We start from the raw sequence: 26996 nt of genomic DNA on the forward strand, positions 1-26996 counted from the left end.
AATGAGTATAACCGGGGCTACCTACAGTATGTAAAACATTTTGTCACATTTTGATTCACTCGTCACAATGTCTGTTTTTGTTCCTCATTTCTATGGAAATCTATGTGTCGAGGCGGACATCCCAATCTAACAGTTACGTCCAAGCTTTCTAAATCTTATTACAGCGTGCGCAGAGTGTTAAAGGAGAGGACCCTTTTACACGAGGCCTTTGCTGACCTTTCAAGCACTTCCAAATTTTCTCTCAACACCAATCTCATGTAGGTTAGCTGGCAGAGGAGCAGAGCAGAGCGAGCGCTGCTTATTATGTATTACTTTGCTTTTGTAGTCCCTCCACATCGTTACTCATCCAGTATGCTTAAAGGTGCTCTCCCCTCTGGCAAGCACAGCTATGACAGTCAGCTTGGAAGTTAGAAGTCTTTCAAAACTCTTTTTTCTCCTGTCTTCCTCCCCTTTTCTCTGTCTCTCTTTTACTCTTTCTTGGTGTCCCCACATCTCTCTCTCTTCCTCTCCCGCTCGAGTCCTCAGAGAGCACCTGACTGACGTGTTGTTCAAGGATGAAAAGCACGGCGGAGGGGAATCCAAAAGCAAACAACACAAAAATATACATGAGAGGACGGGAAAGACACTGCCGCACACACACGCAGAGTGCCGAAGCCCTGAGGATTATCACCAGCACGACACTGGACACTTCAGGGAAGACAGCAGCATCTGCTCGCTTCCATATTTAATATAGCAAAAAAGAACACTCTGTTCTCAGGAAACTTCTCATTTTGTGTGAATTCACAGCCAAAAACAGTGATGCGAACACATATAATCCTCTCCGAACTACACATCTGTGCTGTCCAGGTGGCTATAGAAAGTTTCCAAGTGCCCAGACACGTTCACACTGTGACTAAAAGCCATTTTGCACAGGAAATTTTGACAGACACGGGGTTCTTCGGCTTTCAAAGCGCTGCTTTTACATCTATCTTTTCCACCAAGTTATGTAAGGTGTTCAGCGGTGTGCTCTCTCTGGCTCTCTCTCTGTGACTGTCTCTCTCTCTCTGTTTTTGCTCGAAGAAATTCTACCAGGAAACTGTATCTGCAGTGGCAGTAAAGTTCAGCAGACACACATGCCGAAGTGTCCCAGCACACTCGCCCTGCTGCCCCTCGATGGGCAGTTGGCCTGTTACAGGACTCAAAACAAGTGAGGGAGCGCTCCAGGAGGTGGCGGACAAGGTTACAATGAGGCCATATGCTCAGTCTGTCGTCCTTCTAACTCCCAACTGCTTCAGCAATATTGAAAACTACACCATGGTAACAAAAAGGTCTCCTGTTTGACAGCTTTGAGGAGAGGACGACGTGTAAAAAAAAAAAGCACTGCAGTAAAACTGAAAAGGAGAATTTTTCACCCAGGTTTTGACGGGTTTCTGTCTGTTTTTGTCCTTCAATCACACACAGCACATTAATATAATGGATGGTATGATATAAAGGCAACCGAACTCGAGAGGCAGCGCGGCCAGACTGCAAATGGACAGCAACTGTGACAGCTACTTATTATTATTCCACATTGACTTTAAAATGAGCAATGATTGTGTGTATCGCTGCCATGTTATTTATGGACCTCACAACGTGGGTGGCTGATTGGAGGAGAACTTAGACTTTTAAGGGATGGGAATTCAAGGTCTTTAGCGCGTGCACACACGCACGCGCGCACACACACAAAGAGGGACACAGTCAGGGAGGGCTATTTGTTTTCAAATGTAATCAATCACATATTAACAGTTGCCGCCTTAGAGGGAGGTAATTTAAATGTGCAACCTCACGATACTTTACCAAAAATGAACAAGAGGCATTTTGCCACTGTCCTGTAAAAAAACACGTATCTCCCACTTTTCACAAGCTGAGAGAAACAACCCTGTTTATAGCTTTGGGCATTTTATTTAGTTAGTCCAATGAGAGTTTAAATCAGTCCAACATTGCCTGGGTCCACACCTTTGAATCCGCCCACTCCAGAGCTTGAGCTGACTGAATCGAAGTGTAATGAGTTGACATTTCTGTCTGATATCAGGCAAGGTCTGATAAGTATATTTATTTGAAGAAGTGCGAGGATTTTCTCAACCCATAAAGTGACATTTAGGCCTAATTCCATTCCTTATTTTTCCCCATCCCTGTCGCTTCTGAGTGGCATTTGGTCCATAGAGTTAAAAGGACTATTGAAATCTTCACCTATGACATGGGACAACTCTTCAAGACCCTGATGTGTCATCTGTAATCATTGATGGTGTGAATGTAAACAGATGCAACTACAGCAATAATGTTATAATCGCAGTGTAATTTGCCATTTATCTGATGGAGATAGAAAAGCATGGATTCTCGCGATTCTTCACGACTTAAGTTTTCATGCTTTCGATTGATCAGAAAATGAAATAAATGAATGAAAAAGAGCGCTGCTTCATTACCAGGCTGCTAACAGTGGCCTGTAGGCTAACGTTTGCAGCCATTGCTCCTTCGCAGTCAGTCGGCATTGATATTACAGGAGAGGTAACAAGTGCAGAAACTTCACTGCTCGACTTAAGCAAAGATGCTCCATAATTACAGATAATGCATTACAAGCTGCACCACTGCTGCAAAATGGTTTACATTCCCTGTTTCCTAAGTGGGCACGATTTCCTCTCCCCCGCATCCGCCCACCTCATTTTGAAGTATAGTAAAAGTATGTATGTATGGAAGCAGATTCAAAACAATACAATACTACAATATATACTGTAAAAATTTGATATTTGTTCCTCATATCTGATAGCCAAATACTGTATTTCAGCCTAGTACAAGATCCTGTCAAATTGTTGCCAGATTTTGCAAGAGTGTGTTGCTGAGACAAAGAAAGGTCTCGAACAAAGTTCATTTTCTCCTGATTTGTCAATCTCAAAAACATCATTTTAGTGTCAGAATGTTCAGGAGGTATGTAGCTTATAAAAATGGGGCCAATATTTACTTCAATGACTTGAAGGATGGCCGCTTTTTTAACTAAAGACGCGGGGCTGGTTGTAAAACTAATGTGAAACGGATACAAGAAATGACTCCAGACTGAATCTTCTCAGTTTATCAATGTTCCTTTTTCACTTTAGTTAAACATCATATGTCATCAAAGGAGGAAAAAGCAAAATGGAAATGCAATATGTCAAAATGCAGGACAAATCAGCAATGACAATCTAATTTTACCTGATTAGCAAGCTACTGATACAGTAGCATACTACTAGCGCTGTTTTGTTATGCGTGTTATAAAGAAAAGTACCATAAAACACTGAAACAACAGAAATATGATGGCGATCATAATTTAAAGTCTTTATTAATGGAGAAACTACATTTGTGGGTTTCTTTTGTTACTTGTGTAGCCGTCATGCCGATGATTGGTCAATACACTCACTAGTTTGGCTGAAAAACCTCTGTTTGGAGGACCATGCAGCCCTTACACTTCGCCCTACCTCTCAACCCCAACAAGAACCAGGACGCCTTTCCCTAAACGTGAACGTGCAAAACAGAAACTTTAGACACTAAATCAATGCAAGAAAGATCTGTTTATCTTTTATTTAGCCTTTGCTTTAGGCCCGCGTTGTGTGCAGAGCGACTGTGCTGTTTAAATAAAGTTGAACTTGAGTGAACCATTATTTCAAAGTGAAATTCTGTTTGAAATCCTCATTATATAAAACCCTTTCAACATTAACATACACACACAGATAGATATACATTCAGAGTTAAATCTTTAATGCTAAGCCATCACTGCACAGAAGCAGACGTTGGGTTTGCGCACCAGCATTTCGTGAGGAAAGAGAAGGATTAGTAGTAGCCGCTCTATCACTTCCACCCCTCATTGTTTTTATATCCAGACTAGTGGTCATTACTGGCTGACAGCAGTCTGTCGACATGTAGGCAAAAATCTTCTTAGCCTGCAGATTACACCAAGCCTGTGTCTGTTTCCTCTCCCCCCACGTACCTGTATAGTAGATCATGTCAGTGAATGAAGTCATATTTTAACAGGGCACTACCAGAGGGATAGATTGCTATGCTGACTAACAGAATGACAGATGCTTTGAGCGCCTCACTGCTGAGTGACAGCAAACTGTCAGGGCTTTTGTGTGGCTGTGCTGCCGTCTTTTCATTTCGGATGCTGCCAGAGAGGGAGGGACCCATCCATGCAGCCGCAGTTGAGTAAAAAGGCACCTAGGAGGCATCTCTGGGCTTGTCAGACACAAGAAATCTAATCCAGACAGCCAAGAATGGGAATTTGGAAGAGAAACCCGAAAATAGCAGCTGTCTCTGCATAATTGGAACAAATGGAAGTTGGATATGCGGCAGAAAATAAAACAAGAAAACAACTGGGATGTAACGCGACACTATTTGCTGACAGTTACAATAATCTAGGGGGGAGCCATGCCACAGGCAGGCTGTTATTTGTAGCCGGGCAGCTTATAGTTTCTGTTAAACTGGTGCTGATCTCTGATCTGGGAGGGTCGCAATTATGTGCCCCCCTACTATTCCTCCTCCATCCCTTCCTGCTGTCATCCTCCCCTACTCCTTTAAACCCCCTCTAAGCAGCATTTAATTGTGAAGGGCTGAGCTGGGGAAGGAGTAATCAGATGAGAACAGAGGCAGGGGCAATCACGTGGGTACACACTGGCTAACGGGGGATTAATAACAGTGGCGTCTTGATTGAAGTTCAGCTGCTCTCCCTGGCAAATGGGAGGTGGGGAGAGAGAGAAAGGGGAGTAAAAGAGAGTTGCAAAGACAGAGGACGCAGAGAGTAACAGGGAGACAGAAATGGGGAGAGAAGAGGGAAACAGAGAAAGGGAGTTAGAGCAGTGAGAGGGAGTGGGAGGAAGAAAGAGCGAGGATAGGAGGCAGCGCAGCGCAGTGTGGAGAGAGAGAGAGAGAGATGTAGAGACAGGAAGCCTCCACCGCTACTGAGCCAGTGAGACGCAGGCAGGCAGAGAGAGAAGACGGAGAGAGAGAGGCCCTCGGCATCTCCGAGGCCGGCCCAATGAGGGGGTGACGGGCTCAAGAGCAATACAACAGGGAGGACGGTGGGAGGAGAGGAAGAAACAGAGGGGAAAGAAGAAGGGGGTGATAAAATCAGAACCAGCAGGGAAAGGGGAGTGGGTGGGATCTGGGATGAGGAAGGAAAAAAGCAGATAAAAGTTTTGGAGTCGGGGAGAAGAGACTAAAGATAGAGCAGACCGGGTCTAATGGCAAAGGTAGGAGGGGATTCATGGAAAAAGAGGAGGAAGCTCAGTGTCTCAGGAGTCTTCCTCTTCCTCTTCTGCTTCTTCTTCCTCCTGTGAGGTGGCTGGACATCATCCATCACCATGTTCTCTGACAGCAGAGCTCCAGCGCCTGGGGAGCAGAAAGGCTTCAAGCCCCACACCCCTCACTTCATCCCCTGGCTGCGCAGTAGTCTGAAGCCCCACCACAGCAGTGACCTGGGACTCAACGGACCGTACAAATCCAGCTCCGAGGCCCACAATAATCTGGAGAAAGCCAAAGGGATAGGCTTCTTCTCCATCAAGGACCGGGCAAAGAAAGGGGAAGTTCGGTGTAATGGGATGGCGAGGATGCTGCCAGTGGTGCTGCGGGGGCACCACATCCTGCCAGGGAGTCTGGGGAAACAGAGGGAGGACAGTCCTGCCAGGTGGAACCAGTCTCCAGAGGTGGATCCCAATACGCAGAACAGTGCAGGGGACCAGCCGCAGGATCAGAGCGCCACATCGGCCCAGGACAACCACACCTTTGTTAGCAGCCACCTTCAGAGTGACGGGACCTCGGTCAGGAAGTACGGGCCGCTTGTGAGACCCCCTCCTGTTCCGACGCTGCTCAATGAGGAGCCAAACTGTAAGGTGCCTATTGTGGTAGAGCACAGGAAGGGGAAGGTGTGGGACTACGCCAGCAGCACCACCTACCGCAAAAGGGACCTCCATTCATCCAGCTGGGTGAGCTCAGACACTCAGGGACTAATAGAAAGACAGCATGCCTTCACCTCCAGCGTCAGCTACATCAAACAGCAGAGCAGGAGCCAGAGAGACCTGAGGGAGCCACCTGTGGATTTCAACGGGCCCCTCAATGGAGTCATCTTCTCCACCGAGGTTCCTCAGAGAGGCCTGGGCTGCACCACAACACTACGAGGACCCAGGAAAAGTAGACCGAGCTTGGAGCGAATCGCATCTCTGGGCCAGAACCAGACGTGGGTCCAATATGAAGGGAAGTCACAGAGGAGGGATTCAGGCTGCAGCAGGAAGGTGGTTCGAAACCAGATTAAACGGGTGGTGAACAACCTGGAGCAGGTTCTTACAGCGCTGAGGGACGTTCACCAGGAAATGAAGGAGGTAACGTGTTGTTTTTGATGATTCTGTGTAACATTTCACCTACACAATCATCCCTGCACTCACAAGGAAAACAAATGAGAAGCAGAAAAAGTTATTGCATCCTATCACAGGGGCCTTTGAAACCTGGATCAGTTTTCTTGTGCTGCGTTTAGACACCTTTCACAAGCTGTTTGACCGTTTTGAAACCAAGGCAAATAGGTTTGATTCTCTTGAAAACAATGGGAAAAAGTAATCACCAACTTGGCAAGACATGCCCCACAAATGATAAGAAATTAGTAAAATGACAAAAATTACCTTAAAATTGTTTGAAAATTATTATTTAAAAAAAAAGGGAATCGGTCCAGAAAATCCTTCTTATGATTACAATAACTTAATATTTAAATTTAGTCACAGAAAATAAATAAATAATAATTCAGCACTTTTTTTGTCATTTTCTTGTTTATTTATTAATTTATTGTTCATTTTCAGGTAATTTTCTCGTTTTTTTTACTATATTTTTTTTTGCTTTTTTTTTTAGCCACGTCTTAAGTTGGTATTGCCTTCACCCCATGTTTTTAGGAAATAACAAACTAGTTTGCTCAGGTTTTAAATGGTTAATCTCATGCAGAAAATGTTCATGCTTATGCTATAAAACCTGGAGGGCTCGTACAGATAACAATGCAGCCTCCAAATGCACATCCTCAGCAGAATTTAACATGCATTAAAAAGTCAGCAGCAGGGTTGGATGAATCCACCACAGTCTGCAAACTGTTTCTGCAACTCTTCCCTGTCATCTGTCTGCAAACATGCACACCCCTCGTGCTCAATTCATGCGTATGTTTTTATAGAGGTGAATGAGACAATAGTTATGCTCCATTTGCATGATGCATTCAGAGACTGCTGAGATGTGACATCAGGCAGAGCAGTCGCCTTCCTCTCTGCATCTCCCGCTCTGTCTTTCCTCTTCTAACATCCCCTCTCATCTCTTCCACCACTCTCCCTCCTCATGGACAGATGCTGCTCCAGGCACAGCTGGATAGCATTTTATAATCCATTTATGTCTGAGTATCTCTGCCTCGTATTCCTCATCCAGTAAAAGTGACACGTAAATCTCGCCTCTTGGCATTTGATCTGCATCTGCGAGGTCGCGGCTAAACCCGAGGTACTAACCTCATCATCCTAGCTGTGAGGTTTTAGTGTGACAGTATTAATATAACACTGATGAAAGAGCATATACACTATGCACGAAAAGGAGTGGAAAGGAGAAGAGGGTGAGAAAGAAGACTGTGATAGAAAAATCCCAAATTTTCACAACAGAGACGACAGATCAAAGGAAGATAAGGCACCAGAGAAGACTTTGGTCGCATATTTATTTCAAAGCCCTGTTTTATCATTCTGTTGCATGAGAAGCAACCCTCAGATTTATTTAATAATCGATGCTGCTATAAAAAGGAACTGGAGTGAGCCTTTAAAGCATTTTAGACACAAATATTAAAGCAACAATAAAGACCTTTGTCTCAGAGAAAAAAAACATCACTAAAGCAAGCTGACGCATGAATAAGGCAGTGATCTTCTGCTGAGGCGTTTTGACAGATCAAAAACTGAACGGTGACTCAGGACTTGGAGCAAACCAATAGTAGAGTTTAACTGAAAGAGTTTAATGTAACTTACACGACTGATCTCTACAACAAATGTCTCTCGGCACCATATGTGAGAACCTGAGAGGTCAAAAACACTGTTTTTAATAAACACTCTTGGGAGGAGCAGACGAGAACCAGGGTCCTCCTCGGCTCTTTTATCTCCTCTGATTTCTGACATTAACAAGCAGCACCTGCCCACAGTCACTTGATGTGCATATACACTTCAAAGTAATATGAGGTTTTGCCTCACCCAAAAAGCTTCAGCATTAAAAAAAAGACAAACCAGGTCATCTTTTGACATCAGCAAGGATGTTGTTGAATACAGAGAACAAAACAATAATTCATCTGTTCCAGCAGGGGCCGAGGATTTATCCGTGCACATAGAGCAGGTGGAGAGATAGGTCAAACATTTTCCCCAGTGTAATTTTCTACAATCTCTCCTGTCTCCATCACTGTACGTGTGTGTGTGTGTCTTTGCGTTAAGCATTTCTGTGTACATGTTTGTCGTGCATACACTCGCGTGCTTCCATCTCTGCACGCATTTAAATATATGCATGTATTCCTGTGTATAATATACTGCACAGTGTGCTTTTCACTCCAAGTATTACATGTAGAAGGGAAACCCACCTAATTTTAGCTTACACATCTCCCATAATATAACCATTTCTGGGCCAAGGTAAACCTTTTTTTGCAGTAGGTTGTAGCTCGTGTGACATACTTACAGATTAGAGCTGTACACCTGGTGAGAGTCCACTTCTGTATGAGTCAAAAATGCTCCAAAACTATAGATGCAGACATGCAAATGCAGGAAAAAAAAAGAGTTACACTGACTTTTAATATTGCAATTACTATACGCAGGTTACAGTGTAAGGTTGGTTTTGTATGTTATCATTTTATTAGAAGTGACCAGTGGTAGAAGAGGTACTCATATCAATTACTTAAACAAGCATCACACTGTAAAAATACTCCATTACAAGTAAAAGATTGGAAATATTACTTGAGTAGTAGGTATAATTGTAAAATTATACTTAAAGTATTAAAACTACTCATGAAGACGCCCACTTCAACTGTTGTGCCATTATATTTTAGATATTAGATTATTGTTACTTGTGCATTAATGTAAAAGCAGGGTGTTAGTCCCTAGTTGTTAGTTGTAGATTAATATGTTGATTATTTCCTCCATTTATTGACTGTTTAGTTTATATAAATTTAGGGAAAAAATGTCACAAAAGCCATCACAATTACCCAGAGCCCAATGTCTGTTGTCTGTCCAAACCTCAAAATTATAAAAAATAAAATTAGCAAGGGAACTATAAAATGATTAAAACAGGTGCCAGTTAATTTTCTGTGAATAAACTAAATACTACAGCTGTACTAAACTGTTGGTTAGTTTAATTTATAACAAAGCATAAGATTTTATAAACTCTACATGTGCTTTGTATGTAAAAGCTGTAAAGTAACTGAAGCTGTCAGACAAAATTGTGCTTTCTTAAATTCCACTCCTAAGGAAAAGTCTTTAATTAATTAATTTTTTTAAAATTGATTTTTCTCTAATTCTATTTATTTATTTATCTATTTTTTTTATAACGCTTAGCTCTGATCCAGCAATTTGATTGGTCGAGAGGCATTCCATAAGCGCTTTGAACCTTTTACTATCCATGTATCACTCCGCCTCGCAGGTGGTCTGAACCCTTAATGACGTTAACCCTAAATTAGCCTACATTTAACGTCGTCGTGACGCGCTTTACCCCGCAAAGAGGAACATATTTTCACAAATAATTTGAGTTAAATTATAAATGGTCGTCATTATGGTCGCTGGAAAAGGACGAAGAGAAGGTCAGAAGCCCGGACACATCACCGCAAATCTCTAGGTATGCTCATATGACACCGGAAGACGAAGCAAAGTAGGCTAACGTTACCCGTTACTAATTAAGGGGTTAACTCGTCGGCATCGCTTGTAGGCTGCCAATGCGACTATCAACAGACTTTTACTTTACTGGTCAAACAATAATGGAGACACACAAATAAATGTGCATGAATGTATCCCAGCTGGCCTGCAGCAACACGTAGACCTAGCTTACACATAATAGCTAGCTAGCGTGCTTGTTTAGCTTGGCGAGGGTCCAGTTCATAGACATAGACTTATAGATAAAGTAGAGCCGCATTGACTGCGTTTGCATGTGGCAGATGCTTTTTGTTTTATTCTACACAGCTTTATTTTACAAAAATATGACAAAATATGTCAGGTAAGCAAGAACACAAACATACATGAGAGCACAAATAACTTACACTCTACACAGGACATAATAAATAATCATAATATCAATACATAAATCAATACAAATCTTTTAAAAAGAATGGACACAGTAACAGAATTTTCCTCTTAGTATTCTGTATGTACTGTGTTAACTGACGGGCATGCACACATATTAATCTAATGTCTACCTAGCTATTTAGTTACCTGCTTTTAGTCACCATAGCCTCCTGTGTTTGCATCTGTTTCTGCTGTATTTTAATATATTACTATTGTTTTAATGTATTTATGTCATATGTTGCTGCTATGACAATGCAGTGTCCCTTCGGGGATTAATATCCTGATAAACGGAGCCCAGGTTCAAATCTGACTGGTATCTTCGTGGCATGTTGGATCCCTTCTCTCCTCTCATTTCCTGTCACCTCTGTGCTGCAATATCAAAAATGGCCAAAAAATACTTGAAATGTTGAAATGATTGCTACATTGAGTAATAAAAACATTTGCAAATATTCTGTAGTTGCAGCTTTTCAGTTGTAAATTAATAAGTAACACAAATTTTCGTCAAATTATCAATTATCAAATTTAATTTAATTTGCAATCATGTAAGAGGGAGAAAAGTGGCAGGTCTTCTTAATTTGTGCACTTAGTGACCTCACTCGAGGAAATGTGTATATTTAATATGTTTTAGAGCTTTGGAAGGACAAAAGAAAGCAATTTCCAGATATCACCTTGAGCTCAATGAAAATGTGACCAACGTTTTTCACTAGTTTCTAACACTTTATTTCATATAAGGATTAATGGGATGTAAAATCAGCAGATTAAACAATGAAAATAATCATAGGTGTCTGGTTTTCATTACAACAGCAATTAAGTACTGCACTTTGCAGCAGAGGTAAAGATATCCAGACTTTTAGTACCAAAAACACTGGATCCCACATTTCCCATAATGCATCTCAGTATGGTATTTTGTGTTGGTCATCGTCTGATGTTCATCAGACCTTCCCTGCCAGATAACCATCTCCATCTTTCAAACTGCACACATCAAGTTTCTAGCACAGGCTTTCTGTTACAAGTCTCGGGCCCTTAGCTAAAACAGTCTTGATGCCATCACTATGACATCATCTAGGCTATTTCCTTAAACTGGAGAGCTTCATTTATAGCACCCAGAGACATTATGCAACTGTTTACACAAAGCAAAAGTACTCCCCTTGAAAAGTTTACAGATCGTCATGTGTAAAGTCAGTGTGCCCCTTTTCCAGTTACTTCTATTCTCTTTATTCTTAACTGTCCTGGTGATTTGTCCTCAAACACAGAAAACCAAATACAAAATCAAACGGCCACTCAGTCACCTACAGAACATATCCTATGCAGGCAGAATAAGTGTATTGTCTGTAGGCAAGCATGGTGTTTTGTACAGTTTATTTGATCGTTTAAGCAAGCAAAGTAAAGAATGACATTTGGAGGGAGGTAAAAGTTTTTTTGTTCACCTGCCACTGCAGCCTGTGGATTTCAAAATCTACCATTCACTGATAGATTACCATTGTTTTTTGTCTGGCAAGTAAAGCAAATCTGGCACCCACTTGCATATTTTACTTGCATTGGCTGGTGGCCTGTACTTATTTCTATCCCTGGTCTGCAGCCTCTCTTGCCCCGGTAAAAAATCATGAACCTGTCTTGGTGCTGCCCAGGACCTTAAAAACAAAAGCATCAAGTACTCACATAAACTAAAATTATGATACTAATATTGCAAACATAAAGAATGTAGCTGTATTCTTAAATCTAAGCAGAAACCCCCATCACCAAAACTAAGACATAATTTATCATAGCCATAAATTGAAAAAACTGAAATTATTGTTGGATTTTCAATTTTGTGACAGCCTGTGGAAATTATGTGTAATGAACACTTTCATCAAAAAAACCCCATAACCAAATCTAAACTAAAGATAGTGACATTGGAGGGAGGGTCATGCATTTTCACTCAGTCACTCAGAGAGGCTCGAGGAAAAATAATTGTTACCTCGGGAAGGGTAAAAAAACAAAAAAAGACAATACACAACAGATACCCCCCTTCTCTGATAAATCAAGTACAGTCCCTAATTGTCAAATATTACAAAACAATGATTGGCTCCAGTAATCACCACAATGTATGTATTTATCCATCATAGGTGGTACAGCAGATCGACTATCTAACCTCAACCATTGATCTGAATGCGGAGGAGCAGCAGAGAACTGAAAGAGGCAACAGCAGCTCCAGTTCAGGTTCGAGTTCCAGCGACGTGACGGTGGGCAGCACCCATCGGAGGCCCTCAGAGCCTGCAGACCAACGAGGGGCCACGGACTCATCTGGCAGCCTCAGGAGAGATCACCATGGCAGGAGTCAGTCTCCACCAAATGTGCTGCTGTGCCCGGTGACATCTGGGAGTCGAACTCTTCGGTTCACCAGCAGTCTGGGGTCTTCTCCCCGACAAAGTGGGCTGTTGCAGTGCAATAATCTCCCTTTACCCAATCCCTCTCAAAATCTAACCTCCCATGACGTTACTCTATCTCCCCAAAGAAGCCTACCTGTGCGACCTCCCACTCCAGGTGTCTCCCCTCTAACAGTAAACCTCCATCACCCCAGCAGCCCTGGTTCTCAACCTCACTCCCCTGGGCCCTCCTCCTCCATCAGCCCTGTCTCCCCTCTGTCTCCAAAGCCTCCCCCAACTCTTAGCCCTTCTGTCATCATAGAGACCAAAGTTGCATCTTATCAGACCCCACAAAGTGACCACCCATCTGCTGGTCTGCCCTCTCCATCATCGACCCAGCCTCCGTCTGCCGGCTGCCCACCCACCAAATCCGAAACTCAAACTGCGTCCAACACCGACAAAGAGAGGCGAGCATCCTCAGCAGGACCTTCACAGGTGTGCTCTGCCCCTGCAGCCACAGCTAAACCACCAACAGCACAAGGCCGCAGAGGTCGCAAGCCTCCTCCGTACCCGCACCACAGAACCTCCGAGCACACAAAGAAAGTGAAGGAGCCCCGCAAAGCTCCTCCGTACCCCGAGAAAAGAAGGCTGCTCTCGACCACTGTGTGAGACAATGCAGCAGGAGGGGGAGGCCGATCAAAACAGAGCCACATTCACAGCACCAGCCGCGAGAGTGGAGAGCCATTTAAGGCTCGCCAAGTTGAGCTGAGACCAAGTTTCCAAGGTGACGGGACGCAAATGCAACTTGGGGTGAGTATGTCAGGCATAACAGCTTGGCTCTGCGGACGTCCTTTTCCCGTCACTTCTCCTACACCAATCTCATGAGTATATACGCTGAACATACACAGGGCATCATAACATCTGTCTGGGTTACAGCTTTGGTAACAAGAGCCTCTGTACAGATGCTCAGTTTGCACCCCGGCTCTCAGACTCCCACAGATTGCACAGTTAAAGGGCAAAGGAGAAGGCCTAATTAGATAGAAATATGAAGGAAATTGTAATTACTGCAAGATGGCAAGACAAAGTAAGAACTGATTGCTTTAGTGCACTTCAACCCAAGCAGCCAGACACATCCACTCACATGTATCAGCATTGTCTGGGTTAGATAATTGCTGTCAAGAGTCGTGATGGTATAACGAGAGCTCAGCGCTGCTCGGGGTACTTTGGCTCAGCGGTGTGAAAAGCACACGCTGGGGAAGAGAGGCTGGAAATCTGTGATATATATGGAGGCTGAAAAGGTCTCATGATATGAGGAACTTAGCGGGGGCAGATAAGGAGTGAACAGGCCGAGAAGCTCGGAGCTGACTGGGTCAGCGGCCCAGCGCCTGGGTGCGCATCAGGGGGAGACAGGGGGCAGCTGGCCATTCGTTGTACCCTTCACCGGGCCCCTGGTGTTACAAAAATCCCATCTCCTTTGCTGCCTCTGGCTTGACCGACCCAGCCACAATCTCCATCTGTTCCCCTCCAAATGTCAGGAGAAGCAAAGGGAGAGAAATAGGGGGCAGGTGTGTGTGAGAGGAAATGGAGAAAAACAGACACTGGAATGTCTGCTGGACGCAGCAAATCGATGGGTTATTCATTTAGGTCATCTGAGGCTGTCCTCTGAAACTATTTCAATGCCTTCTTGTGGCTCTTTTTTAAAGACTAAACTGGTGTTTTTTCGTATTTCTCTTATCGTCAACAAATCAAATCAAAAGACCAAACCGTCAGTGCTTTGGTCCATCTCTCCTTTATCTGTCTGTGGCACTCATCACCAAGCCCATCTGAAGAAGTAAATCTTAAAAAAGATGCACCAATATGTAGCTGCATCAGGGCTCAGTAATTTCCTAAAATAGCTGGGCACTGTAGTTATTTAGCAAACGTTACTCAAACAGGAGCCGAGGATTATCACACATTTGGCGCTCTAGTGAGTACTTACAGCAGCAGGACGGTGTTTGTGGGACTGGCTCAAAATAAACTACAGTGCCCACATTCATGCTAATGAAGGAAAATGTCACTCTGTGCAGCGGTGTGCCTCACTGATGTGTTTTTGATAGTTTTTTGGTCTGTGGTACAGAGGAATAAGTGGGTTGTGTTTAGATGGTAACCCCAATTTGCAAAAACTCCAGCAAGATTTCATGTTCCACGTTTCAAGCGATCATTTTACCCCAAACCATTATCTTCCCTATCAAAGTGCCTTTTCTGTCTAAACAGACCTTCACCACAGTATTGTGACACCATAAAACAGCAAAACAAGAATACTTTGAAGTGAGTTGTCAGACCTTCGCAAATCTACAAATACCACCTAGCCTTGACCAAATAAGTGATATCAGGCTTTAGATACACAGGAAATAGTAGTAGGACAAATTCATTATTGGTTTTGGTCTTGTCATGGGTTCTGTTGACAGAAAAATACAGAATCTTAGCAGACTTATAATTAACAAGACTAGTCTACAACCATGTTAGCAGCTCAGTGAGGCTATAATTAGGTGCTTTCAGCTAAATGCTAACAGCAGCATGGTACTCCCCTCTCTATATTTAGAACATGTGCATTTTTCATGTGAGCTTCTGACCAAGTTGTTGACTAACGCCATAAATCGATGCATAAAAATACAAATTGGTGCAAAAAAAATCACCAAACCAGACCATTCACCAGACTGCAGAAAAAAGAAAAGAAGTGTTACTCAAAATTCTTTTGGCAGAGGACACCCAAAGTCCCTGTTTCATGTGCTAGCATGCTAGCAACGTATTAGCACAAAACACAAATTACACCTGAGTCTAGTGTGAAAGTCATTAGTTTTGCATGTATTTGGTCAAAAAACAAAGTATTGGACAAACTGTAAGTCTTACCTAACGATGCTACCGCAGTGGTTACCAAACTGAAGGTCAGGACCCCCCCAAAGGGATTGCAAGATTAATTTATGGGTTTGTTAGATGAACAGAAAAGAAAGGCAGAGGACAAGATTTTTTTGTTGCACAAAGCTGTGCTTATTTTGCAGACTTCAAACTTAGCTCTCCCATTGCAAATGACCTTTTCAGGACTTTTACCAAAAAAAAGTCTTTGAATAACTGGTAGGCTAAATATTAATGAGGGGTTTTCGAGTAGACATGGCCTTTTTCTAAGGGTCACAAACCAAAAGAATTCAGGAACCACTGCAGTTAATAACATTCATTTTGAGGAGAACATGAATTTCTGTACCACATTTTATGGCTATCCATGCAACAGTTTTACCACAAAAAATGTGATTGATTTGCTGGTGGCGCTTGTTGTAAAACCCAGGGGGGACACCAGAGTCAGTAAGATTCATCCTCTGGAGGCCATGAATGTTTATATAATATTTCATTGCAATCCATTAAGTAGTATTTAAGATATTTTAATCTAGATTAAAATCTTGGGCTGACCAACCCCTGGAGCCACTTTGCTTGCGTGGCTGAAAATGTTTCTGATTTCTCTTTAATGCACGCCATCATACTCAAGGACAGTTCTTGGCAGCATCAAGTGTATACATTTTGCTGATGGTCGTACTGTAGGAGGGGAGAAGTTGAAAATAAACATCTCTGCTGGTACCAGATGGTAAACAGTAGTGAGATGTGTTTAGGGTTTAGATGACAGCATAGCTGTAACTCTGAGTCTCAGAGACACAGTGAACTGGCAGTAAACAAACACATATTGTGCGACAGAGACTTATTATTCAGTGAAACGGCCATCTTGAGAACAAAGTATCATTTATTTATTTATTTTTTTATCCAGGGCCACGAAACTGGAAATCAGAATCTGCAATGGTCACGTCTTTGCTATAAGATGCTTTAATTACAAGTAGGAGACTCTGTGGGAGTTTCTTGGCAAAGTGCTACAACACTATATACTTGAGTTCATGAACTTCAGATGTCTCAGTAACAGTAACAGTCATAGTTAGATTTTACATTGAAGCAGTGGCAAACTGCACAGCTGCAGTTTAAATTCTTGTATCACAGGATTCAAACTCACTGATGCCAATTTGAGTACAATCAAGATGACTGATTTTCTCTTGGCTTAACATAAAATGAATAAATCCCTCCTGACTCGATATCTCTATAAGCCCACAAAGATCAACGTTCTATACTTTCCCATATGTGCCTCTGGATTTAGTAGATCCGTCCTGCAAAGCCGTTCTCCCCAGAAATTAAGAAGAAACAATGGAAAGCTCTTTATCTTGTGGAAACATTTATCCGAGGACAATATATGTTAATTGAGCATGCTTACAGAATACATTTTTCATAATGCTTAGTTTAATATAAAGTTTCATATTAAGTCTAATTTGTATGCTGAAAAACCTGGCTGTTTTCTGCAGCACACAAACTGAGTTTAAATTAGGAATACATTAGTGCTGGTACTAAAATTACCGTTATTTTAGATGGATATGACGGGGGCATAAAAACGCTGTCTGCCACGTTCACGGTGGCCCGGCTCTGACAGCGCTCAGAATATTTAATGCCTCTACGCTGGCACTCAAATTTCTCCTCTCTTTTCATGTTTACCCTATAACGAGGCTGTGGGAGGTTCAATCAGATCATGACTGACATAACAAGACAAAAAACATTGAATTATCTCCAGAGCAGTGACAACATGTCTTTATTCAAACATCCATCACATTTCATCATAAATCAGAACAATCAAGGCGTAGAAAAAGAAAACATGTACAAAATAAGTAACATCTTGTGTGGTTTTTTTTCTCAGCATCTGGTTACTTCCTGTTGTGACCCCAGAGGGAGCCTTGATGGTGACACACAAACGTCCCCCAGCTGTTTCCTCAACTCCAGAGGATCCAGATGAGAGGATCCAAACAAGGTAAGGATCTTAGTTAGTAATCCGACCACAGAGTCAAATCAGCACAATCCTTCAATCTGAAATCAATCCTTTAGAACTCATCTTGTGGACTCTTGTGTGGATCTAAGAAGATTGGATCAATGTGAGGAAGATAAAGGCAATCCGACTCACTACATAAGGGAGCATGTACTTCTGAAACCTGCACAATACTCTCGCTGATCCACACATGTGCCACTGAAGGATGAAAGCCAAAGGTTCAAGAGGGGCTCAGGCATGTGAAGGCATCTCTTTGCCATATATACTATGATCCATGTCTGTGCACACATTATATTTGAGTATTTTGGGTTCAATCTCAAACTGTACTTGACAAGTCACCAGAATATAGAGAAATGGTTGCAGGCGTTTAATAAAAATTATCAAGAGTAAGTTCAAGAATCAGAATTCATAAACTGTGTGCAAGATTTAGGGGATTTTGTGGCTTTTCGCAGTGAAAATTGCAGATCACAACTAGCGATCTAACTAAACTAAACTAAAATTCACTCAGTCAGAATTTCTCCAGTGTACATTGCTTAGTGGGTTTTTACTCTGAGCCAAATTATTTGTTAATGTCTCTTCCTTTCAAAACAAATGGACCAAGTGATTTAAACTAGTAAAAACACTGATCAATGCAGTTTTAGATATAAACAGCTCTATCTAAGGTCACAAACACGAATCCAATCTTATTTTCAGGGGATTTTATACTAAAGAAAACATATCTGCCAGTATATCTCCCTAAATCCTACACAGTAAACCTGTAATACTAATAACATATTTTCAAAACAATGAATTCACACTGACACTGTTCAAGATTTATAAAAAAATGCACTGATCTCAGTCTATTCTGTATATCTTTATCCTTCTATCATTTAATGATGCTGCTATCTGCTCCATTACAAGTATCCCTTCTGGCCAAAAACAAACAAAAATAGCAAAAACTGATCACAAGAGGTACTGATGGGTGATTTAGGGGATAAAATGTGTGCTCACAGTTATCTACAACAGATGAATATAAACAGACCAAGCAGGGAGCTCAGCTCAGAAACAGAGCAAGAAAGAGGAAAATGTAATTGTTTATGTGTGTGTGATGACGCTGCTGGAGATTATTCACTTTCCTCTCAGGATTACACCAGATGGATAAATCCCTCTCTACTCTAAATGTGTTATCTATACTCTACAAGCCCCCAGACACCAATCCTCTATACATTCACATACAGCCCCACTGGATCAGAACAGATTTGCTCTCTGTAAATCTTATAGCCTCAGAAACTAAGAAATAACTATGGAAGCACTTTATCTCATAGCAGAATTTTAACTGGGACATTATGTAGTAAGAAAAAATATGAATACTTAACTAACACCTCGCTGTATTTTTCTTTATCTCAAGCAGCATTTTCAAATTCTTTCTTTAAACGCATCAGGTAATTAATGTACTGACAGTATCAGCATAATCCCTCTTCAATTTTTGTTAGTTACCCCACTAATCCATCGTTCATTGACTACTGAGCTGAAACACTGAGGCCCGACTCAGAGTTCAAAACATGACCGAAGCTGAGTCATGCTTCTGACCATTTACAGCTCATCATGTCGTGTCCGTCCAATGGCGGTCAGTTTGGAGAGTTGAGCGCTGAACTTTCCATCTCTGTGGGTCACTGGAGGTAAAAGAGGAGAGCAAATTACTGTCACAGACAATATTAAAGCAACAACAAGGACACAAGGTCATTAATGCAAAACCTGAAACCAGCCAGTATCATCTAACTGCAGAGGCAGCAGTTTGAGAGCTGCAGGTCCAGTCCAACCTGCACTGCCTGTTGGCAAAGAAAGTACCAGCAACAGCATTAGATCTGCAGATGTAGATGTGCGCCATCTACAAGTAATGCAAGAAATAGCTGCTGTAATTCAGACACTAGCGCCACCTGCAGGCAATGAGTGTTACAACTGCAATTTCGTTTTCCTTTGAACTGTAGCTGCTGCGTGTGGCTTTACATTTGACGCATCAAACCTACAAAAATGTACGTTTTTTTCACGTGAGCATAGCTTCTGCTTCCTGCTAACAGTGATCTACTGTCTTTCAGAGTGCTCTAGTGGACAGGGATGGTCCATTGTTTATTGCTCATAATCAACACTAAACTTGTCTAGCGATAGCTCTGCATAGACAGGTACTCTATTCCTGTTTATTTTTGTAAACTGAAAACCACTTCCCTTAGTGGAATTGAAGCTTTGATATATTTTTATGTCACAGATAATTAACAATAAATATCCGGGTTCATATAAGTGGAGGAAAACGCTGCTACCTCCTAAGCTAATTTATGTATTGTAAAATGTCACAGGCTTATGCTAATAATGTTAGGATGTTGTATTTGTAAGGAAAATGTGTCTAGCAGAAGACAAGTGTTTTGGCTACAGTGCAGGCTCTGTGTAGAGCTATGAATCATAACCTTTAGTGCGCAGTTGAATTGAATTGAATTCCATTCTTGCAACCAAAGATGCTAATCGGACAATAAATGATAAAAACAATAACTGTTTCACAGAAGAACTCTTGGCCCCAGAAATCCATTATCTGGAAGTCCACTGGCTACACTGAAACTCCCAAAACATTGGCTGCTGTACCTAGTGGCAAAATCATTGTCAGACTGATCAGAGATCAGTGTTCATAGGCCATGGTTTCTTTGCAAAAAAATTCCAGATAATTAAATTTAAAAAACTGACAGCCCCAAGCTGAATTGTAATTTATTTAATAATAAAAATACATAATTTTATTTTTTATTTGTTATTGGAGTAAGTAGCAAAATCCTTATAACACATATGTGATAAAAACTTTGACCATAGATCTATAAGCAGCTCATTGCCTGTAGGTGGCACAAATGTTAAATTTATGAAAACTATCATTACTTGGCCTGTAGATGGTAACATCCACAGATGTCTGCAGGGACTTTTCTCTGCTGCAGGTGGAGCAGGTTGGCATGTGAGGAACTGGTCTGATAATGACTGAAAGATTCCTCCTTGTGGAGAGTCTTCAGTCTGCTCAGTGTGAACAATAAATAACAGTGAACTGGCCTGTAATTCACTCAAAATATTATTTTGCATCTAAAACAGTAATTTACCTCCCGCACTTCTGTTAAGGATTTTATCCCCTTGAATCATGACTGGAAGTGTTTCCCAGAGGTCTCACCGGGACGGGATTATCCTAAAGTCTGTGATAGTTGCTGGAAATTGAGTCTATAAGCCTCTGTACTGTCGTGTCTAATCTGCTGTTACAGTAAATTGCTGTGTGACTTGTCAAATCCTGCTAATCACAGTCCGGAACTGGAGCCACAGTGGGGATTTGTGCAGAAAATGAATAACAACAAATAATGCAACAGGGACAAATGGCAACCCACTCACAGCTGGAGCATATGCTTCTGAGGGAAACCAGCAGGGAACTCGCAACGTGACGGAGAGGAGGGAGAGAGCGAGAGATTGACGTGACAAGCTGAGGGAGTTGATTGAACACTTGGAAATACAATCAATTTCTCACCTGTTGAGTCTCCTATAATAAATTCCTCCGGCTTCAAAGGCACGTCACTCTGTCCTGCAGGCGACGTCTGAGACTGGAGACACATACAGAAGCAGTGATGAAGAGGAGGAGGAGGGAAAGAAAGGAGGAGGAAAAGAGAAAAATAAACAAAAACAGGATGAGAGGCGGCACAGGAGACAATTTTTGTTGCAACAGACGGGCCGGGAGAGTAGGAGGATGTGGCGACAAGGTCAAGGAGATTCTGTGTGGGGGTGGCAGGTGTGTTTGTTTGTGTATGTGAGGTTATTTTCATCCCATCATTTAGTGAAGTTTTTTTCTCTCTCTCTCTCTCTGTGTGTGTGTGTGTGTGTGTGTGTGTGTGTGTGTGTGTGTGTGTGTGTGTGTGTGCGCACGTCTTCTGCTTGCAGGGCACGGAGCCAGAGCAGGAGGAGGAAACATGTGCTCTCACTAATGACAGAGTGTCAGGACTGCCCTTGCTGGGGGAAGGAGGCGTGTCAAGGTGTGTGCTTCACTTCGCCAATGACCACATCAGACACGGCAGACCTCGGCTAAGTGACTGAGCTCTGTAAGAGTCCAGACATTAACCTTCCATGAGACATTATGTGCAAAGACACGTCGGCGAATTTGACTTCCACGGGAAATAAAGCTTTTCTGTTACTTTGACCGTCTCCGCCTGTGTTCGTTTGTCAAAGTCGGTACAAGCTGGAATGTAGCTCGAACCATCATTAGAGGACAATGGATCTAAAAATGTGCAGGTGCTTGTGAAGCATATGATGGGTTTCCACAGATACACATGCATTAGTAGAGGGGATGTGCAGTAAAGCTACAGTCAGGTCCAAAGAGCAAGTGGCAGCATGTTCATTTGGCAATGCTGTGACTCTCACATGACACTAGGTGACATTTAATCTTGTGTAGCCAGACCTTTTCATCCAATAGAGGTCTGAAGAAAACCTCGCTAAAGACAGACACTGCAGGTGAAGAGGGTTGAAATTTTAACAAACAGATATCACCTCGAAACTTCTAATGTTGATTATTACATTAAGACAATTATTTTTTGTATTACAAGTTTTCAGAAATGTTACTTTAGGTATGAAAATGATGCATCATCTAATTTAATATGCACTAATTTGCAGACATTTCCAGAACTAAGCGGCGCGAAAAGGAGATAAGTGGCTTATAGAAACATCACCTCTGGTTGATTTTTGGTAAGTGAAAATAAGCTGTCCTTAGCATTTATTTTGTTGATTTAAAATGTTAGAACAGCAAACTGTCACTGATTTTTTTTCTTATTGTCTATTGCATATGCTGCTTTTCCTCTGCATTAAATCAATATAAATTGAATATTTTTGGGCGCTGGACTGTCGGTCAGACAAAACAAGCAATTTAAGACCCCAGCTTTGGCTCTGGGAAGCTAATGGACATTTTTGCAACTTTTGGTGATTTTATAAACATAACAAATAATATGTGATGCTGATCTTCTCACAGAAGATCAAAGTACAGGTGTTGACAGCTACTGGCTTTGTGGTCAAGCAAACTAAAACTAAAAAACTGCAAGACAGAAAAATCCTGCCTGATTCTCATCCCTGAGCCTGACAAATGCATTGCTGTGTTGCTGGTGCAAAGGTTGATGGTTTGTTATTTGCAGGCTACGCAAAAATGTTCATCAGCTGTGTTTTGCCTTGATTTTCTGATATTTGTGCAGACACTGTAAATTCAACACTCTAAACTTGTTTTGGGGCGAAGGAGAGAGACGCTTTAATCTCAGCCCTGACAGGGCGCATTAAAAATGTGCAGTAACATCAAGGAAAAACTTTTTACTACAGTTTGTCTTTGTTAGGCAGTAAAGTCCTGAGAGCTTCTTGCTGCCCAACATAAGCTCCACAACATATTACTCAGTGGGGGGAAAAGCTGAAGAGCTGAAACTGAAGAGGTGTTGCACCTACAGCATTGTAACCACACTGCAATGTGGCTCCAAACAAATTACAACACTGAGGACAAGGAGTGCAAAAAATCATTTTTTAAGATAAAATATGTTACATTTGTGGTTTCCTAAAGATGCTAATGTAAGTTTGTGGACCTACATTGAAATTAAGGTTTTTAGTATGAGGCAGCACAACTTTGAGTTCCTTTAGTTAGAAAAGGAGTCAAACACGAATGAAAAACAAATAGGGATGTCAAGGGTAACTGCTTAAATCGATTAACCTCCGAGAATCTTTTTGACCTGTTACGCATGCTGGTCTAGAGGTTAATTTTGGTGCTCTTCAGTTAACTGTGTTGCACACCACCTGGGTCTGGAGGGTTCTGGCAAGCAGAGCTGCTCAGCTGGTGATTACAGGTACTAACACTGTCTTTGTTTTTGTCATTTACATTTTTTTATTGATTTTCTTTAATCAGACATTCTACACAAAAAGACATATGACTACAGAAAACTGAACAAAACAAATAACAAAAAAGACAGTCTATAGCTACACTTCATACCTGCATCCATATACACCCAAGCGGCTAAGTTTTAACTCCCTTTAGCATCATTAATTATTTGAAAATACCAGCTGGCTCTCACCAAAGCCTACAGAAAATAAAATAAAAGTTAACATCACTTTTATCTCATTTACATCACAGATAGGGCTTTGAAATGTGGTGTTAAAGCTCACTGAGTTAATGGAACGCCGGACTAAAAGTTAACACCTCTTGTATTTCTCGTCTTTTTGTTGTTGCTTTTTTACCGGATAATGGGGTGTTGGGCTATCAAAAGCAAAATTAATCAAAACTGACAATGTTGCACAAATATCAAGATTTAACTGACTGATATACGAGCCATGCTGTATGTGGTCAACTTAACTCGTATATCAGATGGCTGAATGTCAAAAGTATTACATTAAACTCCACGGTAATTAAAAGTATTAAGCTGCTGAATAGAGAGCTGTCTGTCCCTGGTAAGGACCAGTGTACAACATCAAAAACAAGTTCATGAACAGGACAGCCACAGTTAAATTTGCATCTACCAGTTGAGGGAATTGTGCTCCTTTTATACTTACATATGCATTGGCATATTCAATTTTGGTTCCCTTTAGTTCAGCTTTGAACTGAGTGAAAAACAGGTACGACTTCCCCTGGGGCCTGGCAGGAATGAAAAACAAATATTTGTCACCAACATTAAGTCATTTGCATACATTCAGTCGCTTATTAAGTCAGAGCTGGACATGAATACATCAAAAGCGCGAGGTTAGAAACTCTGTTGTATTGTTTCTCCTCTCTGCTGGGGCTGTCACGATTAACTACAATCAAAGAGTGACTCTGTGGAAACAGACACAGACGAGACAAATTCTCACTGAGGACACACTGAACATCAGGGTCACTGAGCCAGTGTGTGTGTGTGTGTGTGTGTGTGTGTGTGTGTGTGTGTGTGTGTGTGTGTGTGTGTGTGTGTGTGTGTGTGTGTGTGTGTGTGTGTGTCTCACCTCCACACGGAGCAGGAAAACAGTCTGTCGTCGTCACTCAGACCCACGCTCATCATCCATTGCTGTTTGGCACAAAACCAAGAGTATTTATCCATAAAACTGCTGTAACTTCAAATCAAAAATCAACAGTATGATGCTGGAGACTGACAGCAAGAGATAAGACACTCACCTCATTGGTTCCCCCTTGTGAAGCATAAGTGAAAGAGCATTCATAATCCCTCTAGAACAAGAGAGTTGTGTGTCATTAAATCTGCATATTTTCATTACTGAGCTTTCAATTAGCTCAACATGCTATTAATTAACACTTTCCATGAGTCAAACATGCATTTCCAACAGGAGCAAAATTATCAAATTGCTGCTCAGTTTTAACACTGTGTGCACCAATGTTAAATAAATTCAGTCTGTATCGAGCAAACATACAAAAACATTCATCCCCGCAGCCTCACAGAGGCAAAGATTAGCTTGCTTGTCGATGCTTCCTATCATTATAAATTCAAAGGTCTGTCCTGGCTGCTGTTGTGATAACAATGTTTTGTAGACATCAATTCATTCCTCTGGTGAAGACGTTTCTCTCAGCAGATGGTTTGACATGTTAAACACGAAAATGTTGCACCTGATGTGCTTGAGGAGTCAATATTTAAGCGAAAGCAGAGCAATAATTCACTGCTATTGCATCTTGTCTTTCAGCAAAATCACAACACAATTGAAACATTTCTACCAGCCAAAGCACTGACATTTACAAAAGTGTTATTAGAAATTTAATTAAGTAGTTAACGACTACACATATAATTAGTTTAGCCAGTTAACGCTTTGAACCCTGGATCGACATCACTGTTGTTGTGCTGCATTCAGACACCTTTCTCAAGTATTTAATACTGTGAAGCCTGAGCAAATCGATTTGATATCTCTCAAAAACATGGGGAAAAAAGGCAAAGAGCAACCTGGCAAGAAATATCAACAAACAGCAAGTAAGTAGATTTGGAAAATTATTTGTCAAACAAAAAAAAATAAAAATAAAAATGTCGAGAAAGCTGGATTTATAATTGTAATAACATGTTTTAAATTATTTTATTATTATGATTTAACACGGTTTTTAAGGTCATTTCCTTGTGTGTGTGTGTGTGTGTGTGTGTGTTTTTTTTTTTTTACAGTATGACTCTGGGTTGTCGGTTTAGCCCAGTTGGAGCTCATTGGATGGACAAATGTGTTGTAGGCTATGTTGATACAATGATTGTGCCAGAGCAATATTTATTTGATATATTTATAGAATTACAATATGGTAACAGTCTTTAGACTGTGCACACCAAAAAGTGGCAGCCCATTTTAAAAAATTAAATAAGGAGAAACAATTTTGACACAATTGTATGCATTTGAATATGTGCCAAGGCTTCAAGAAGCCAAAGCATACACAAAGAATATTTTTCCAGCAGTGTTTTTAATATATCACACCGGTTTTTATCTGTGTGTATCATTTTGGTGGGAACAATCCGTTTTAGGTGGAGTTTGAGTGCTAGTGTTACATTTTGCAAGCAGTCTTTTGACAAGGAAAGAGCTGTAGTTTCAGGAAATGCGTATAAGAGACTGGCGGAAAGACTGTAGTAAAACCTGCCTTTCCTGCTATGTCAGGTCAAAATATGTGCTATTGAAAAAAGTCCACTGTGGTGGGAATTTGTTATTATTTTAGCCGTTTATATGGACAAATAATTAAGACAATAAGTAAATAAATAATAATAATAATTGGCGATATAAAGGCAATTAATCGCAGTATTTATGTTCACACATTATATTAAAACTTTACTTTCAAAGGACATAAAGAAATTGTCCGTATTGATTAAAACTGTCAGCCAATCAAAGGAGCCATTGTGTCGCCGAGGCAGCGACGTGTCAGCCTCTCACAGGCTGTGTCGTCATCACGCCGCGACTGTAGTTTTTTTTAGTTATGTCGTTATAAACACCAAATAAATCGTCTGTGACACATTTTAATGAAATACTTACACAGATTTAACATGTGATATAAATCCTAATATGCTTTATTTTGTAATTATTCCTCCGAATACTTAAAAATTAATAACAACGGAGCTACGATAAACTACACGGTGATTTAGCATAACGTTACAGCCAAACTTGCACGTTTAGATTAATCCTCACCGCAGCTCTGTGTCCCGGTAACGTTACTGTTTATAACCGCCAGCTGAGTGTTTAAAATAAAGACAATAACGGCCATACGGTCACTTACAACCGCCTCAGAGAAAGTGTGCACCACTCCTCCCGGTTTAACGTTGAACTCCACCGTCTTCGTCCGGTCAGGAGACGCATCCACGGGGACAAATGCCGCGATCAACACGCATACAAGCAGAAAAGCCAAGTTAACAGCACAGAAGTTATTTTGGGTGGCCATCTCTTCCTCCTCCTCAGTGTGGTGGTGTGTCGCTGTAAGTGGCTCCCCGGGTCGCCCGGTATCCCGTCCACTGTGAATGTCGTCACATCAGACGTCACATATCAAAC

The 26996-nt window shown here is 41.5% G+C and overlaps 2 protein-coding genes across 2 annotated transcripts; one reads left to right on the top strand and one right to left on the bottom strand.

Annotated features, from left to right (window-relative positions):
- The first annotated feature begins 4759 nt into the window (after window positions 1-4759).
- On the top strand, window positions 4760-21696 carry LOC121941196 (uncharacterized). Its single transcript, XM_042483933.2, has 4 exons — window positions 4760-6356; window positions 12395-13444; window positions 17391-17501; window positions 21441-21696. The coding sequence occupies exons 1-2, from the start codon at window positions 5343-5345 to the stop codon at window positions 13301-13303; spliced, it is 1923 nt and encodes a 640-aa protein (XP_042339867.2). The 5' UTR covers window positions 4760-5342; the 3' UTR covers window positions 13304-13444; window positions 17391-17501; window positions 21441-21696.
- Window positions 17258-26965, bottom strand: mydgf (myeloid-derived growth factor). Its single transcript, XM_042483947.2, has 6 exons — window positions 26728-26965; window positions 24661-24711; window positions 24492-24553; window positions 24069-24150; window positions 21034-21106; window positions 17258-19168 (listed from the first exon to the last, which is right to left on the bottom strand). The coding sequence occupies exons 1-6, from the start codon at window positions 26887-26889 to the stop codon at window positions 19089-19091; spliced, it is 510 nt and encodes a 169-aa protein (XP_042339881.1). The 5' UTR covers window positions 26890-26965; the 3' UTR covers window positions 17258-19088.
- Between the last annotated feature and the right edge of the window lie 31 nt (window positions 26966-26996).

The sequence above is a fragment of the Plectropomus leopardus genome, chromosome 5, assembly GCF_026936395.1.
Source record: "Plectropomus leopardus strain MGB_pleo_1.0 chromosome 5, ASM2693639v1, whole genome shotgun sequence".
Taxonomy (NCBI): domain Eukaryota; kingdom Metazoa; phylum Chordata; class Actinopteri; order Perciformes; family Serranidae; genus Plectropomus; species Plectropomus leopardus.

Excerpts from the sequence above, each read along its gene's own strand:
- mydgf (XM_042483947.2), bottom strand. The coding sequence starts at position 26,889 with ATGGCCACCCAAAATAACTTCTGTGCTGTTAACTTGGCTTTTCTGCTT. Across the intron at positions 24,554-24,660 it reads CACAAGGGGGAACCAATGAG|CAATGGATGATGAGCGTGGG; the intron begins GTGAGTGTCTTA and ends TGTGCCAAACAG. Across the intron at positions 24,151-24,491 it reads TTTTCCTGCTCCGTGTGGAG|GCCCCAGGGGAAGTCGTACC; the intron begins GTGAGACACACA and ends CATTCCTGCCAG.
- LOC121941196 (XM_042483933.2), top strand. The coding sequence starts at position 5,343 with ATGTTCTCTGACAGCAGAGCTCCAGCGCCTGGGGAGCAGAAAGGCTTC. Across the intron at positions 6,357-12,394 it reads TTCACCAGGAAATGAAGGAG|GTGGTACAGCAGATCGACTA; the intron begins GTAACGTGTTGT and ends TATCCATCATAG.